This window comes from Choloepus didactylus, chromosome 2, assembly GCF_015220235.1.
Source record: "Choloepus didactylus isolate mChoDid1 chromosome 2, mChoDid1.pri, whole genome shotgun sequence".
Classification (NCBI taxonomy): Eukaryota; Metazoa; Chordata; class Mammalia; order Pilosa; family Megalonychidae; genus Choloepus; species Choloepus didactylus.
Window position 1 is genome coordinate 184,233,871 of NC_051308.1, and position 18,999 is coordinate 184,252,869.

Genomic DNA, 18,999 nt, shown 5'->3' on the forward strand with positions numbered 1-18,999 from the left:
GGTTTTCAAATGCTGTTTTGTTTGTTTATTTATTGTATTATCTACAGAACTTCTAATCTAACAAAAAATCTCTTGAGCAAGTCATGTCAAGGCAGTGGTGCTCTAGAACTGCTCTGGTTGAAGAGAGGCTGGGGAGCTCAAGCAAGCCCTCTATAGGTAGCCATGTTGGGGAAGGAGGCTGGTTCCAAGGAGAAAGTTTGAAAACCAGTCAACTATAGATAAATCTGAGGTCATCCCACTCTAATCCTTATTAAAAATAATGAACAAAACCTGCAAATAAATATGAATACATGTTCCAAACGAAGGGCAGTGATTAGACCCTTAAAAATAATTTTGCTAAAAAAAATAATGATTATGCTATCAACCTAAAACAAGGTATTGGCTTCTTTCTTTGTCCATCAATTAAATAAGGACTCGCAAGGACATCTGAGGAACCCCAAAAGATGGATAAAAGGAACTGAAAGATTACTCTATCATCATCAGATAAGCTGTTGTTATTTTTTAATCTAAGCAGCCCACATTACATTGGCATTGGTGATACTGTGATTCTGTGGACTTTTGGTGGGAACAGATTTCTCTAGAACTTCAAAATTCCTATCCTGAATGGCATCTTTCTTCTCTCATAAATTTTACCTCAAGAAGCTCATCCTCTGGCTGTAGGAGGTTCAATGTAGCAACAGGACCACCTGGAACAATTGAAGAGATATAATGGTGCCCATCAAAGGAATCCACTTCCACTCCAAGCCTCAGAGTATGAATAGGCAGCAGCTGTGACAGAACACAGAGCAATAACATGAAATATGACAAGGACACATCTGGCAGTTAACCATCCATCAAGTATTATCTTGACATGAAAGCCCATCTCTTGACACAGATCACCAAAATCCCCAAAGAGGATGATAATGGGAAAACTAGCCTCAAGTAAAATTATGAGGTCATTTGTCTTTTTGTTGTCCATCTTCTTTTCCTTTCAGATTCCCTGGGGATGGAGAGCCAGACACACAAGATCCTCTCTCCAGACACTCCAAACTTCCTATAGTTCCCAAAATAAATTTTATGCTTCACTTTTCTGCAGGATTCTCATTCCCCAGAATATCCTAACTCCCCTTTAGGATCTAATTAACTTCCATTCACTCTTCAATACCAAATCAGTGTCACTTCTAGGAAGTCCTTCCTGATGCCTGAATTAAGTGCACCTCTGTCTAGGCTCCAAGAGCAACCTGTGTACATCTCAATCGCAGCCCACAGCACACTGTGGTTAATGGTATTATTTTCTTGATTGCCCCACCTTCCTGCTGGAACACAGAGTCTGTGTCTTATCTCTATAACATCAGGGCCCAGCACAGTACTAAGTACTAAACATGGGCTCATTGAATATTAATTTATTTAATCCATGTAAAATAGTACCTCACCTAAGATGTCCCTTTCCATCCAGCCATTGAGAACAATTTCCTACTTAAGGGGTGGAATGATTATGTAATAAGGGAGGCAATCTTTATTCCATTCTAGGATTGATTCTGTTGGCTTATAAGGGTTCACATGAGCTATGATATGAGTCAAGGGTTGAGAAATGCTAGCTGGTGTCAAAGTAAAGAGATGAGTCTTTTAATACTGCTGGCTGTAAAAGTCAAAGGCATTCACCAAACTCCATTCCACTGACTTTCAAAGACAGAGCTAATAATTTCTCACTGTAGCTAAATAAACTCAAATATGTTAAGTGATATTAATTATGATTTATATTTTCTATATAATAGTCTATCTAAAAACATTAAAAAAAATTTAAGTCCACCTCTGTCTATACTTTATAAGGAGAAAACTACACAGGGTGGCAATGCACCCACAATGCAGCTTTCTCCTTCATCCCATTCTCTGTGTTCCTCATATTTGAGCTTGTTGTCTCCTCTCAGTCATCTGCTTCAAGTCCCCAGGGCTCCACAAGCTGGAGCACATTCCTATCCTACTACAGACACACAGACAAACATGAAGTGGCAAGCAGTCCAGCTAACACCTCAGTGACTTAAAATAGGCATGAGGGACTTCTAGCCCTGGGCTAACTTTCTGAAAACTAAGTGCTGTTGACCACCAAGCACTTGAGATCTAAAACCATCTCTGCCAATAAAATGTTCTAGCACTCTAAATGGAAGATGGACTGTTTCTACTCCAGTTTCCTCTTCGTGGCTTCTTTATTTCTCATGGATACCATCTCATCCTCTTATCTAGTCATTGTACCAGTTCACATAGATCAAGATGGAAAAAGACTGTCATTTCTTTAGTGGTATATTTAAGGTGAAAAAAAAACAACACAACTGAAATGTTTCTATAGTAACAGTTTTCCCACCCATCTCTGCCAACTGTCTTCCTTCCTTTGTATATGAGCCAAACACTACAGGGCAGAGAGCTATCAGTAGATCAATCCATAGAGCATCTCCACTGGTGTGCGGGAGCTGGTTTGTACTGGTTTGCGAAAGTAGAGTGTTCAATTTTCAGACATTTTGTATGCCAGTTGGTAATATGGCCATTATTAAAAATTAAGTTACATAAAGTTACAATTAAATAATAATATTTAAAACAAAGGTAACTAATATTCAAAATCTAGTACTACCTAATTATTTTCACTATATTTTAGTAATAACTATGATCAAGAAGTGATTTCTATCTGTTTTATCTGAATAGTGGAAATACTCCCTGTGTAAGAACACAGAACACCAAAGAGATGGACAACTGAAAGACACAGATGAAATGACTGATTTGTCTGGTTGCAAAATACAGTTAGGAAAGGTAGTTAAACAGTCTTGCTCATCCAGAGAAGCCTACGCAATGTAACATGAAGTGCTACTGTGCTTAGTTTCCCAACTCCCTGTTCAGTTGATGTCATGTCTGTAGGTTGAAATCTGCCACGGTGGGAGTACTTACACCACAGATATCGGCAAATGCTATACATCTGGACTGAGTTTGTTTTGTTTTGTTTGGGGAGCTAGACATTTACTAGCACACTATTAAAACTATCTCTATGATCTAGTTTAGACATGATATCCAGCATATATTTATAGAGTATAAACTACACAAGTCATTGAGCTAAGCACTGGAAATACAGAACTAACACTAGTGTGAAAGACAGAATAAACAAGCAAGAAAGCAAGCAGATACAAGTAAACAAATAAGTAAATAAATACTTAACCAACGAACAAGTGAAAAACAACAAGCAAATAAATAAGATAATCACTAGTTGTGATTAGTGCTATGAAGGAACTAATCAGGGTTATGACATAAGAGCCATTTGGGAAACTTGGTCAGAGTAGACTTCACAGAAAAGGGGGCATTTACGCTGAGGCTTGAAGGACAAGAATGAGCCAGTGCTACAAAGAGTCCATTGACGAGGTGAGTAAAAAGGTTTGAGCAACTGAGTAGATTGGTGGTGGCAATTTCTGCATAGAAATAAGTGCCCAAAATTAAAACAAAGACATTGCTGAACACAGAACGAGAGATCTTTGCTACTTGTGAAAAAATAATATATCCCATATAAGATAAGACAGCAAAGGAAGGAACTGGCTCCAATCCTCCCTCCCAGCACTCTCCTTACTAACACTGATCTATTCACGTGGCTGAACCCCATTCCCACGTCAATGGGACAGTTCAGTCAGGAACAGGCTGGAGCAGTGAGGAGTAGTGAAGGCTCACCCGTGGAATCCCTTGCCCTCCAGGTTCTGCCCTTCTCTAGTCTCTTCCCCCAGATTATCTGTAAACACTGCACGCTCCCTAGAAACCTAAACTGCGAACAAAATACACATGCTTCATCTTCAATCATGCTGAACAAATAAACCAGAAATGATGTTTACGAAATCTGTCAATCTAAAACAGGCCTACCTAATATTAGTTCTGAATCTAAATCTGAGTACAGCTGTGTTTCAGGGACTTGATGTTACATTGCTGCAGGCTTCTCCACGGGAGCAAGACTGTTTAATTACCTGTTCCAGCTGCATTTAGCAACTAAACAAATCAACCATTTCATCTGTCTCTTTCAGTTGTTCACCCCTTTGGTATTCTGAGTTCTTAGATAAAGAGCAGAAAGTGCTAAAATGACAGGAGTGGGCGCAACAGGCAGATGATTGATGCCTTCAAATACATTGCATGCTATGCTTTTTGATGCTTATTCAATGCATTTTGTGAGGGGTCCTATTTAAATTGACAAAGTTAATGAGCAGCAGGATTTTCATGATCCTGATACAGCAAGTAAAGGATACAAGGAAATGTATCCAAGGAAAGTGTGAACATTATGTGCTTTACTGTCAGTACTAAAATGATGACGCTCAAATGAGATCAAGAAACCTAGAGGCCTTCAACCTGTGAGTGGAGAGCCCTGTCATGAAACAAACCTCACCCACTCATTTCCCTAAAAACTCTCCTTTTAGAATCCTAAAACAAGATACCAAAATGCTCATGTGGAATACAAATGATGTTGCTTCATGGGGAGAAAAACTTCTGGAAAGGGATGCTCCAAAATTTATCAGTAGAAGGGGAGAGGATGCTTCCAAAAGAGTTGAACTCAAAATAAAATAGAACAGGAAGAACCCCATGACTGGTTCTTGTGCTCTCCCCCCCACACACAGACACATACACACAACACACACAGACAGACACACACAGGGATGGCATTAAATAGTCATTTAGGTTTAAAGACTAGGGGAAAGAGTTACTAAATTTATCATAAATAGAGAAGAAGGCCACAACTTTTGAACTAATGCTGAAACAAAGCAGAATAGCCTCCAAAGTTAGGTCTGTTCACTCAGAGGTTATGGAAAACAATCAATCAATACATTAGAGCTTTATTTATATACGTATTCCTCACCCAATATTTTAATTCTGAGTGTTCAAAAAACTATGTAATGTGTACTCCAATGTACAGTATGATATGGAAGGTTCTCTCCAGTTACCTAACACCAAGGTCAAGAGGCAGTTGTCATTTATCATTGTAGATATCATTTACACAACCTGCCTGGCTCACGTGATGTTTCAGTTTTTGACACCTGATCTAACACTTCGCATGCGTGATATCCTCCCTGCCTTTGCTCATGGTATGTCCCCCACCCAGAATATCCATTGTTCTCATTTCTCCAAACCCATCCTTCAGACTGTAGTTCAAAAAAGGTTCCCAGGAAGCCTCCTTCATCTGTTCTGAGGAAGTAACATCTCCTTCCTTGAACACGTAACAAGGCACTTTAGCAGTATCCTGAACAGGAATTCTCAATGGAGTAGGTCAAGGAGGGGGTCAAAATTTCCTTTAAGGGTCTCACCCCAAAGCTACAGAATCAAAATATTGCTGAAGAGGAATAAAATCAGGCACATGTATTCTCTGATGTTTCTGATATGTCACCTCCTCTAGTAGATAATCACTGTTATTACAGTTATTTGATTCTGTGTCTTATATTCTCCACTGAAAAAGAGAACAGCAAAGCATGAAATTACTGGTTTAAGACTGGTAACAGTAGTCACCTCTAGGAAAACGCAGGAGATGGGAGTATGAGACCTTTTTTGCAGTAAATAGTTCTGTATCTTTTGAATTTTATACCTTGTCTGTATATTATTTACACAAATAAAAAAAAAAAAAAGAAAAAAGAATGGCACAGGCTTAGAAGCGAGACAGCTCTTGATTTCTTCCCCAACTCTGCCACTTAATAGCTACATGGAATCTTGGGCAAGATACTTTACCTTCCTGACTCCCAGTTTCCACATATTAAAAATGGGAAGGGGGCGAGGAGGTATATATGGGAAGTCTGCTCTTTCTGCATGATTTTTCTGTAAATCTACAACTTCTCTAATAAAAAAAAAGAAAAAAGGAAAAAACGGGAAGAGGGAAAAATCTGCTGACCAATAGGGTTATCGTGAGAAATGAAGGAAAAAAAGGTATTTAAAGCAAAGAATCAATAAGCAAAATTCACTGCAACTCCTAGAAACCCACTACATCCTAATGCCTTAAAATTATATTTGCTCATTACAGAGGAGGGAAAAAAAAACACATTTGAATGTCCCCTAGCTCACCAAATATAATTCAAGAGGGAAATAAAGTGACATCTGTCAACCTGTCTTGTCAAAACTAGAGAACAGGACCTGGCATTTTGTTTCCCATGCCAGAAATATTACTGATGCTCACTTCATATCAAAATTAATGTCAGCAGAAAGGTGGCCAGAATGAGCTTAATGTTTCTGCTGCATCATGCTGTGATTACCTTAATAGTAAACACTTGCCAAGAAAGCCATCCTTAAAGTGCAAGTTTTCCCACTTCCTGTGTCACGATTAACAGCTTTGCTAAGCAATGCAGCTAATGCTCAAGCCACTGTAAATAGCTTTCACCCAGCTCAAAAGAAAACTTTATCCTTAACACTGGCCCACACAATATATAAAGATGCTTCTTGAATTATCCCTTCAAGAGCAGTGGCTATGGAATGGTAAACAAGAGCAATCATCTAAAGTCAGCTAGACACTTAGGGACACTAGCTATAGCCATGAAAGATGATTTTCCTAATCAGAAAGCTGATGGGACCAAAGGAAAAACCTATAGCTTTGTACTGAGATCACGGCACTGTCCTACTTAAAACCACCCAGCGGTGTCTCCCGGCATAGAGAATAAAGCCCAAGCACATCACCATGGATCTCAAAACCAGGCAGCACCCAGTCTACCTCATCAGCCTCATTTAACAACATTCTACCCTTCATTCAGTTTGACCTAGACACTCTGAAGCAACTTCCATTCCATTCCTCCTACAAGCCAGCCCTTTCTCAGCACAGGGCCATAGTGCCTGACACTCACCTGTTCCCCAGCACTCCATGTCCTTATCCCTCAAGCCTGAGCTTTTCCTGACTCCCTCTCTAAAGCGGCAATGCCCAGTTACACTCTCAATATCCTGTTTATTCCTTTGCAGCACTTCATACCCTTTACAACTATCCCATCAATTTATTTTTTCTTGTCTATTATCATGGCCCTACCCCAGCCCAGAATCTAAGCTCTATGAGGGCAAGGACCTTATCCAGTTTGCCTGCAACAGATGGGAGCACAGCATCTGACATACCTTAGGAGCTCAATACATATTTCATGAATGGACAAAGGAGCTCTATGCTGCCACAGCCTGCCTCTGCTACTATCTACCTGTGTGATTTTGGGTGAGTCTTTCAACCAATGCAGCCCAGACTACTATCCTAATCTGTGAAATGGGTTTTGACTGGTTAATTAAAGTCCACTTTCACATATTGTAAGGAGAAGTGAGAGGCTCCTGGGTAAAGACCTAACCTGCAATTATAAAGGGAGTTTAAAAACCATAGCTCATCAAAATTAAAGAATACTCTTCAGGTATTTATATTAAGAATTCAAAGTAAATTTATAAAGAAAATGTAGTATATACATACAATGCAATATTATTCAGTTATAAAAAGGAATGAAGTTCTGATACATGCTACAATGTGGATGAACCCTGAAAACATTATGGTGAGTCAAATAAGCCAAACACAAAAAGGACACATATTTGAGATATACAAAATATCGAAGATCAGCAAATTCATAGAGAAAGAAAATAAATTAGAGGTTACCAGGGGCTGGGGGCAGAAAGAAAGATGGGGTACTGTTCTTAATAGGCACAGCATTTCTATTTGGGGTGATGAAAAGTGTTGGTAATATATGGTGGTAAAAGCAGTACAACATGTGAATTAATACACATTGACTGAATTGTACAGTCAAAAATGGTTAAAATGGGAAATTTTATGTGTATATATACTACCACAATAAAATTTAAAATAAATAAGTAAATGCAGAAGGTTCTATGAAGTGAAAAGAAAAAAAAAGAAGAAGAAAAGGAATCAATGGAGGAAAATACAAAAATGTGTGATAATATTAATATTATGTGGAAAAAATGCACACTCCTCTCTCACACAAGTACAAAACAAATGAATGGATATATCAACTACAAGTATGTAAATACATGCAGGTAACCAAACATAAACAGAGAACAGTACATTATGGGTGACTTTTCTTCTTCCAGTATAAAAAAAAAATAAGCTTTAAGCCATAACAAACTTTCAATTAAATAATTAAGATTTTAAAAATAATTTACTTAAAAAGGGAGCCTTTAAAAGGTCAGGGCCTAAAGGTACCAGAGTTATAAAACTGGGAAACAAAACCATCATTATTCACTATTTCTTATATTTGGCATTGAGTTATATTAATTTAGGCCCATAGTAAATATTTTAAATGTAATTCCCTATAATACAGGTATTGCTGTTTATATTAAGCTGAAGAAAAAGTAGGCTGGTTAGTTCACCTCCTTCACGTATTTCCTCAATTGTTGCCGCCTTAATGAGACCGTCCCTGATCAATCTACCTAAAATTATAAATCCTCCCCCTCCCCTGTATTTCCTAACCATCTTCTCTGCCTTAATGTTCTCCCTAGTACTTATCACCTTCTAACATACTATATAATCTACCTATTTTCTGTCTCACTCAACTGAAATAAAAGTCTTATAGGAAAGGGATTTTTTCTGCTTTGTTCACTGCTGAAACCCCAGCAGCCAGTAGATTACCTGGTACAGAGCAGACACTCAGTAAATATTTGATGATTGAACAAATGAATGAATGAACAAATTAACTAACAAATAACTGTTTGGAGAGTTTCTATGAGGTGGCTCTGAAAGCCTATTCAACTCAAAGCCTTTTCACACCATTTTATCAGAATTACTGAGTACAAATACATATATTTATGAGAGGTTAATCAGGAAAGAGGATAAAGTTAGAAAGACTGGTGGCAAGAACTAGGGAGTAAGGGTAAAAGAAAACATCTTCTGCCTAGAGAGACAATCACAGACTTCAAAATGTACATGGTGTTGTCATTATCCTTTTTCATTTGCTCTCTTTTACTCATAATAAAATATGATGATGCACAATCTTACAGCTTTGAACTTGGGAAGACAGACAACTAAAGTGAGCCTGATACAGGGGTAGGTGCCTCCAGGGCAGCCTCCAGGAAGCAAAGCAAAGATTTCACAGCCCTATAGTACTGAGGAGACCAGGACTAGAGTTCAGCTTCCATCAGGGGGAGGGGATTGGTAAACACCCCAGACTCTTAGGAGGGATACCTGGAAGACTATGTCTTAGGAGCAAAGGTAAACCAGAGACAAACTGAAGCTTACCAGAACTGCACTTCTGCCTCATCTCTGAGACAATCACCTCACCACCACCACCACCACCACACATGCATGTTCTATCAGCTTGTTAGAAGAAAGGGTGAAACCTCACTGGAGGGAGATAGCATCATCTGAAGTCTTACGTGGTTGTGATAAACAATGTCGGGCATTCTCAAATTACCAGGCATGCCAAAAGACATAATCAAGTAACCAATAAAAGAGAAAACACAGGACAATAGAAACAGCTAATGTTGGTCCAGATGTTGGAGTTAGTTGTTTAAAATCCTTGTATGCGATGATTAATATGTTCAAGAAATAGAGAACAAGATGGCAATTAACAATCTTTAAAAAAATGAGAATTTCGCCAGAGAATTATAATCTAAAAAGGAAACAATGGAAGTTCTAGAATAGAAAAATATAATAATTAGAATTAAGGACTCAATGGATGGGATTTAGCAGCAGATGAGACCCAGAAAATTTAGTAAACAGTAAGACTTGTAAATAGAAAATACCCAATTTCTAAGAGTTTAGAGTAAATTAAAGAAGACTTTTAAGAAAAGACATCATGGACTTCTGATAATATAATAAAAATAATAACCATATCCTACTGTGTGCCTGTTAACTATTCTAGGCACATTATATTTAATTCCTTTACAACCCACAAGATAGGCACTAATTTATTACTCTCCCCCTTGTACAGAAGAAGTGAGACAGAGAAGTGAGATAATTTTCCCAATTTCACAGTTAGCAAGTGAATAAGCCAGAAACTGAACTCAGGCAGTTTGGCTCCATATTCCACACAATCAGCAAACCATACTACAGTAATTAGTAACAACTGAAATTTGGCAAGGTATTTATATTTCTTACTCTCATCTTGAAGTAAATCTCTCTGAACATATTTAGATGGGATTTGGTAATTAGCGATTAATCTGTTATAAAGTTGACTTGGTAAGTTATTTTTAATTAACTATAAGGTAAGCCATGTTGCTTTCATATTGCACACCTGAGCAAAGCTTGGTCAGTTGGCCACAGAGTCACAGCAAAGAAGTTAACCCAAAATGCAGAGAAACTTAAGAGGAAAGAAATACTTTCCAATATTTCAGCCATGAAAACTCAAAACTATAAAATAATGGCACACATGGTGTAAAAGTACAGAAGAGAAATATTCACCACAAATAAAGAAGAAAATGTAACCACCTAAAGAGATATGTAATTTCTCATTAAACCCTCACAGGACACAAAAAATCTCAGTGGAGTGTCAGCTGGGCTCTGCTCTTACATTCCACGGGGGATTATAGCATGCCTTTTGAAACTACTACAGAGAGAAAACCTGTCTTTGTTCATCATTTGTTGAGAAAGCCAGCCACTGGCCACCTAGAAGACTTCTCCAGGTTTCAATTGCCCTGGCCTTTCCAGAACAGGAAATGGAGAATAAATTTGTAGTGAGAGAACACAAAAAATGTTGGGAAAAAACTGTAAAGAGTACCTTATGGCAAGTTGCCATTAGAAATAAAACTCACCAAAAATTTTTAAGTTAAGGACAACCACTGTATAGGAAAAAAACCACTTCTATCTTTGAACATCTGTATTCAAAGGACTCTAGTTTCTATTTATGATCTTGATACTTAGGGACCAGTTTTTAAAGGACTTTTTATAATATCTAAAAAGCTAACACTCTGTACAACATTACTCTGCCTACTGTCTCTAAGGTGGACAAAGCAGTGGGATCCCACGTTCTTCCTAGGCATACTGAACCACTGCCTCTCGTAAAAGTGGGAACCCATCACATTTCCAAAAAACATCCAAGCCTAAATTCTAGAAACATTAGGGCATAGCAGTAATTAAATTTCTTCAACAAGAATTTAGAGAAAGTTCTTCAAACAACAAAAAACTGGTAAAAATTTTTTAAATAATGCTTACCTTTGAATACTTCTGTAACTCAGCATCATCTGCAATCTCTGTGTCCAAAGTAGCAACCTAAATTTTTAAAAAATAAGATATCTAATATTTGTAAAAGCATAACTTTATTTCTTACTAAGTTTTCTGAAAATATATGTAAAACATATATATTGATAACTCCATTTGACCTACATTTTAGTCTCTTTCTGGAAAAAGCAAAGCATCTGGCTTCCCACAGTAATCTAAAATCACTTCCCCAGGAGAAACAGTTGGCAAGGATACAAACAAAAAGACCTAGTGTCTGGTGGGAGACTCATGGAATATCTAAAAAGTCTTTAATTCTGGCCTGAAACTATTGTTGAATGCTTTAATAGTAGACATCCACAGAAGTTTATTCCTTGAAAGCAAAAGTTCTTTATTGATGATTTGCATCTGTAAGTTGCTAACAAAATATGGTGGATCTGGAGGGAGGGAATAAGTTAAACAATGATCCAACTAAAGCTTCTAAAGGTACTGCACTTCAGGTAAGTAGATCCTGGAAGAAACTGGGATAAGAAACATTGGCGTCTCTTCACTCAGCCTGGCTTCTCTTTTCTGTTCCTTTCCCCTTCAGAATACCAAGTTACACCTCTTAACGAATAAGTTGTAACTTTAGACTTCCAACTTCAAATTCTGTTTCCTCTTTCTAGCCCCTCTGTTACAACCTTACTCTCTAATAGATGAAACTTGGAAGGGTTGTTATAAGGAGGGTAACATTTTAACAAGAAAGAGCCCATTACAAAACTTGCCATCTGTGAACACTGATACAACAAATTACTGTGAATATCAAACTACTAAGGAGAGTAGAAAAGGGCATAGCCTAATAACAGTGTTTGAAATCTATGAGAGCAGCTATTCATGAGAACCAATAGGTAAGCAGAGAATTACCAAGAAGAGAAAGTATAAACTATTTTGATCCATCTTGATGTCATTGGAAATTTTCTGACAATAGAGTGGCTTGATATTCTGAACTAAGAAGAGAAACATTTCCAACCAGCTAACAAATACTAATGATAAACATATGTAAGAAAAGTAATGACAACAGAAATTTAATAGAATATTTTATTACTAATGCATTTGGTGAAAACTGTAGAGGCTTTTCTAAAAACAGCTTTCTGCTTTCATGTGGATTCACTTGGGGAAATGTAATCAATCCCTTACTCAATGAATCCAATAACAGGTGAAAGGAAGTCTAATGGACCACGGGCACCATAAACTTATACCTAACCTAAAATTACTTTCTATTCTCCCAAATACATTTGATAATCATTCTTTCATTTTTCTCATAAAACCGTAAGATTCTTTGTGAAACATAGGACTAATATCCACAGCCTTTTCAGTGTACAATAAAACACACAGATCATAAAAGCAATCATAAAAATGCCAGCAATTTTAAGCAGCTGATACAGGTTATAAATTTAAAGGCAAGTCCTCCCTTTCCTAACATTTTTCTGCCTATTGTCAACAAAAATTAATTCATCATAAACTGAGTATGTGCTAATTGTAATTGTAACAGTTGTGGGCAGTCCTTAATTGTTCTTACAGCTTAAAATGCTGAAATGAAGGAAGGAAGGAATGGAGAGAAGGAGGGAGAGAAGGAAGATTCAACTGACCCATCCAACAGAGAAGAAAAGTAGGAGGAAATACTAAAGGCAGGTGAAATATTCTTTGATTCTCCCATTTATTTAAATTGTACTGTTAGAAACTTGACTGAAAATGAAACAAGAGTGTTTTTACTAGAGGATTTTAACATACCATTACTTCATAATCAGGACCCAATAGTTTTTCCCATCTGGATTTCAGCTCCTTTTCTGGAGAGTCTGGGACTCGTTCTGGATATAAAGAAAAGAATATTTAAGTTACTGTGAGCCACTTTTAACCACTAAATTCTTCAATAACAGCGAAGTTTGAGTAAGAAAAAGGGAAATGAAGAAAAAGGAAAATGCATTAACTTAGGTCTGCTAGGTAAAGTAAATCAGAGGTGACATAAAACTAATGTAAAATGTAAAGACCAGCTGTGATCAAATTATGAAGAGGCTGTGTGGTTCACGAATATTTTAAAGGGAAGAGGAAATGAATTATAAGTGAAATTTGAATTATCAGTTTCTATGTTAACGTACTATAGTTTACAAGTAAAATGTATCTGGTTTTGCTTTTTAACATGTTAAGTCATACAAGAATTTAATTTAAATGTTAATCATTTAAATTGCCAGTCATCTCATCCATTGGAAAAGTAAAAACTTATCAAGATATTGTTACTATCATCAATGCATATCAACCCAATCCAATCAGACTTTTCAATGGGGCAGATCTAATGGCTTGTCTGGTTTAAATCAACCAGGAGTTGCATGAGCTTTAATATAACAGAAAGTTTGGTTTTACACCAATCTTTTGTGGCTACATGGATATCAGGATGTTGATAGCCTTATGATTTTCTTACCCAAGTATAATACTACCTTTGTTGCATAGGTAAGACAATTTTAAAAAGCTATGACAGATTGTTAAGTGACTGGTCTGTCCTCCATACAATTTTAGCCAGAAGCTTGGTACTCATATAAAAGTTCATAATCTGAATAAATATTTAGCAGTAAAAGTCAAAGTATCAGAACTATAGTTTCTATTGTATTCATAATAGTATCAGAAAATGATCAAACTTCTACTTTTTTTTCAAGTTAAAGAAAAACTGTCTCCATTTTGTCATAATATTGGACAAGTCACAGAACACTTGAAACAACTGACATAACCATCTGCCTAAAATCAAAAGTAAGTTGCAAAGTAGTCCTTTTAGTTGTCAGTGGCACCATCTCATCTCATAGGTATATAATACTTAATTACATAATAGAAACTGACAAGTAAAACAGGCTAATCTCAGAAATCAGAGACTAAAACTAAAGAACTTAAATTACTAGATTCACAACAGAACATCCATGAAATAACTATATTAACTGATGTGCTAATTTACTTTTGGGGGTTAACTATCCCAAGAGCCTATTACAAACAAAATATTAAATTCGGTTGGGCTATGTACCTTTTGTGTCTATTCCTGCTAACATTGTGATAAGACATTATATTAAGAGTTCTAACATCTTGCCTGCTAAACTCCTTCCAGGGAGCAGTTTCTTATCTGGTAAGTTAATCTAAACAAAATTTGCAATTCGTTGGTTGAATTGTAAGCTTAAAAACATGGTACTCAAATGATAGTTCATATGCATGTATAAAATAATGTTCACATTTCACCTACAATTCTTTTGAGGACATTTTTATCTTTCAGTTGTACAAAAGCAAGTATTGATAGCCGTAAGTTTTAAAGCACAACACAAAAGCCTAAGTGTCAGAGGAAAGAGATTAATTTACTCTCAGCAGCCCAATAAATGTCATGCTACAGTAAATGATCAACAACATGAACAGTATGATGATCTGAGACAATTATTCCAATGGTAAAACACAGACCTAACTTCATGGACGTTAAAAGATTTTAGTCTTATTCTCAAGCTGAAATTATACATACTCATGAAGAAAAAATGTAGTGAGGCTGTTCCAAAAAGAGCTGATAAAAATATTTCTAAAAATATTTCTAACATCAAAACGTATTTGATTTTTCCCTGATAGCTAACTGAAAAATCTATCTGGGAATTCAAGTAAATTAAAACAACAATGATTAACAACAATCCACCTGGGTCAAAAAGAACAAGATAAATTTCCAAATCTTAAGAAATTTTTTAACCTTAAGGAGGAGTTACCACCTTTCTTCAGGTCATTCTTTCCTGAGACAAAATAATTGTAGTAGATTGAAAAACAAATTCTTCATTTTAATCCCATTCCTGTGGGTGTGAACCCATTATAAATAGGATCTACTGAAGATATTATTTTTACTTAATGTGCAGCCAACTGAATCAGGAGCAGTCTTAATCCTATTACTGGAGACCATTTAGGAAAAAAAAAACAACATGGGGAAAAGCCAGAAACTGAAAGTCCACGGAACAGGGAAGAAAGAGGAGAGGACATCACCATATGACGGGAAAGCTGAGGAACCCAATGATGGCCAGACAGCCACCAATGTTACTGAACCCAGGGGGAAGAAAGCCTTCCCAGCCTCCAAAACCCTGAGACAATAAACTCCTGCTTTTTAAGCCAAAACCAGTTTATGGTATTTGTCATAGCAGCTGGGAAACTAAGACAACAATCAAAGCCAAAAACTTTCCTCCCACAAAATTCCTCTGGAACATGGCTGCTGTTAACTATTTCAAGGAGTTTCATTCAAATGACAAGGCTTTCCTGAGCACATTTGTGCAGGAAATTGAGTAAGACAACATGCTTGCTGAATTCAGTCAACTAGGACAGCTGAGGCTTCAAAGTACAAAGCAAAAGGACAAAGTTAAATCAACTACAAATAAAATTAAAGGACAAATATATAGCATCCTAACATATATATATATATATATCTATATCTATATACCACTAACTTTCAGGGTAAAAAGGAAGCTACTTTTTGTTTACATCTAAAGATGTATCAATAATAATATACAAGCTAAGTATGCAGCAACTAAAAATGCTAAGAACAAGATTAAAAAGTCATCACATACTAATATGCAGCCAAAATTAATAGAATTAAACAAAGATTAAACAAGAATAATTTGGTCCCTCCTGCCATCAATGTTAAAGTATTAATATTAAGAATAGCTCATTTTATATCTCCAAAATGCCTCTAAAATTTCTCACATTATATGATGAAGTGGTTAACAAATGAAGAATTCTAATTACTACAAAGAGAATGCATTGTGCCTACCCAATTTTTCTAAGGCTTGTATGTTGTCATTTTTTAGATTATCCATTCTTTCTTCAATTTCCTCATTTTCATTATCCAAATTAGTTTCTGTTTCCACTGCTCCAGTGAGAAAGAGGGCTGGTGTTTTTGGTGGTTCCACAACAGTCCCTAAAATAAGAAATACAAATTTGAATCACTGGTAGCTTAACCCCATATTTAAATGATATTATTCCACTCCATTTCACTACCTCATTACAAGCATCTCAAATACCCTACATATATGATTCCTTTATCTAAAATGCCACATATGATAACCAATCAACTCCTTAAAAAATAAACTAGTTGTTAGTACTGAAAAAAAATGATGATGGGAAGAAAAAAAGTGAAGCAAAGTCAATAGTAAAGCAGTAGCAGACGCTTTTCAATCTTCTTCAGGAAAAGAAAAAGAATGTTACAGTCTTGCATTCCTGCTGCTATTAAGGGCCAGAAGCCAGGACATGCAGAATCAGCCAGTCCCACTGTTCTCATCTCTCCTAGGTTCTGGCATGACAGCATCATCAGTATAGCAAACAAGTCTATGGAGGTAACCAGACACCCCCCTGGGTGCAAAGAGATTCCTCCCTTCAGTAAATTGAAATAAGTAAAGTAATAGGAGTTATTCAAAGTTTTCAGTCTCAAGTATGCAAGTCACTATGTATCTCTTAAATACAAGAAAGGTTGAACAAGTGTCATTTTTAAATAATCACACATCACTTATAAAGTATTCATACCAAAAATTCTTATCAAAAATATTTAACGTGAATCTAAGACTTTAAATAAAGCTTCTGGCTCACAAGAAATAAAGGAGATAGAGGAACAAGTTAAATGACACCACAAGGAAACAATCAAATTTAGAATGCAGCATTCTAGTGAAAAATGATCTGATCCTTTCAAAAAGTCTATGTCATGGGCCAGGTGGGGGGTAGGGAGTGTCTAGATTAAGAAACCAAATAGATTATAACAAATGCATGAAGTGCAATACGTGATTGGATCTTGGGTTTTTGGGAAAGAAGGGGAAGGATGCTACAAAAGATATTTTGGTTGGAGCAACTGGGGAGCTTTAAATGTGGGGTATTTGATATTAGGGAATTACTATTAATTTTCTTCAGTATAATAATGGTATTATGATTATATAAAAAATATATATATATCCTTATTTGTAGAAGATACCAGATGAAGTATGTAGGGGTAGTGTCATGATGTTTACCACTCACTCTGAAACTGTTCAGGAAAAAAGACAATAGCTGAAACAAAGACGGCAAAATATTTAACTGTTGAATCAAAATGGTGGGACTATGGGTATTCATTATATTCTTTTTGGGTTCTTCTGTGTGATTGAAAATTTTTATAATAAAAAGTTGAAAAATATAACTACTTAAAAGTTCCTGAAAAGTAATCATAAAATGTGATCTTAACACAGAAGAGTTTTTAATCTATTGATAACCACTAAATGCACACCTTGGTGTTAGCATAAGAAATGCCCACCAGAAGCTGCTAGCAAGGCTGGGGAAAACAGCTACACACTCAACAGAATTTATAGTACAAAGCAGTGCATTATGTGATTGTGTGTCAGAAAAAGGTATACAAAGAGTAGGGATAAGATTTCAAACGGCAGAGGGAGTACTATGCAAGATCTGCAAAAAGTCAGCAAAACAGACTTTTGAATGCTGGCTGCTGGAGACTGAATTACATCTCCCACAAAAGCCATGTTCACGTCCTAACCCCTGGCCCTGTGGGTGTGAAGCCATCTATAAATATGGCCTTTGAAGATGCCATTTTGAGTTAGGGTGTGAACTCATTTGTGAGTAGGATTTTTGAAGATCCTATTTAGATGAAGCCAAACTGAACCAGGGTGAACCTTAATTCACCGGATAGAAGTCCTTAAAAGCAAAGGAAATTGGGACGCAGTCAGAAGCCTAAAGTCAGCAGAAGCCAGAAGTCAGCAGAAACCAAAGGAGTAGACACAGGAGAGAATACCAGGTGATGAGGGATTGCAGGAATGCTAGACTCTGGGAGAAAGCAAGCCCTGACAATACATCGATGTTTGTCTTCTAGCCTCTGAAACTTTGAGACAATAAATTTCTGTTCTTCAAGTCAAACCATTGTGTGGTATTTGTCATAGCAGCCCTGACAAGGCACACAAAGATGCGTTACATGGGGCAGCAGGCAAGGGGCATAGCTGCTCTCCTACACTATAGGAGAAAAGTCCACACATAAAACAGATAATTACAATGTAATGTACTAAATGCTACAGTAGAGTTTTCAAAAAGCACTAGGGAAGCACACAGAAAGGATGATCAAACCATGGAGGAAAGGGCACAGATTTAGTTTCAGGTCTTGAGAACTTATCCCAATACAACTTCATAATATTAAAGAATTGCTAATTCACAGATGACAGACTTCATTTGGTATAGTTGACTGAAGCCAAAGGCTCTATCAGAGCTATTAAATACCATTATATTTACATAAATATTTATGTAAACCTTTTAAGGTCAATACGGCATTTGCACAATTTGTACCATTTAGGCAATTTTAAATTGCATACACTGAGTACAGTTGACAGGGCATCTGTCTTTCAGCAGCAAAAATTCTGTTATGTAAAACTTCAAAAGTTTCTATTTAAATATAAATCAATATCAGCTGAAAGCAAAGGCTTCCAAGCTTATTATACATTCAGAGAATATCCCCAGAGAAAACAAAAAACTTTATCTTCTTACAAATTCTAATAGATTACTTTTTACCCACTAATTATGAAATCAGTCATTTATTTTCAATTGAGTGTTTATTCCCATGACTTTCAATTTTTGTTTTTCTATATATTTATAAGTTGATAATTAAAAATTTGATGTTTATACAATTATACATTTGTTCAATAATGAAAATTTACTATGCTTACAATCAAAATAAGAACAAATTATTTTAGAAACAAAAATGCTTTTCATAGAATTCATAGAATTTTCATAGAATTCACATCCATGTTTTGTTTTCTCTCACCGTATTTCAAAATGTATATCAAGAGACAGATTGGAATACAACTTATCATTAGAAGTAATATAAAACTTGAAGTTCTCAAAATGCCAAAGCATTAGTC

The 18,999-nt window shown here is 36.2% G+C and overlaps 1 protein-coding gene across 6 annotated transcripts in view; it reads right to left on the bottom strand.

Annotated features, from left to right (window-relative positions):
* PATJ (PATJ crumbs cell polarity complex component) overlaps window positions 1–18,999 on the bottom strand; it is a 450,328-nt gene that overhangs the window by 360,094 nt on the left and 71,235 nt on the right. For all 6 annotated transcript variants that reach the window (XM_037827057.1, XM_037827058.1, XM_037827056.1 and 3 more), the window contains 4 exons: window positions 15,891–16,037; window positions 12,860–12,936; window positions 11,087–11,143; window positions 634–768 (listed from right to left, as the gene is read on the bottom strand). In XM_037827057.1, coding sequence (XP_037682985.1) covers window positions 634–768; window positions 11,087–11,143; window positions 12,860–12,936; window positions 15,891–16,037 — 416 coding nt within the window. The remainder of the gene's footprint in view (window positions 1–633; window positions 769–11,086; window positions 11,144–12,859; window positions 12,937–15,890; window positions 16,038–18,999) is intronic.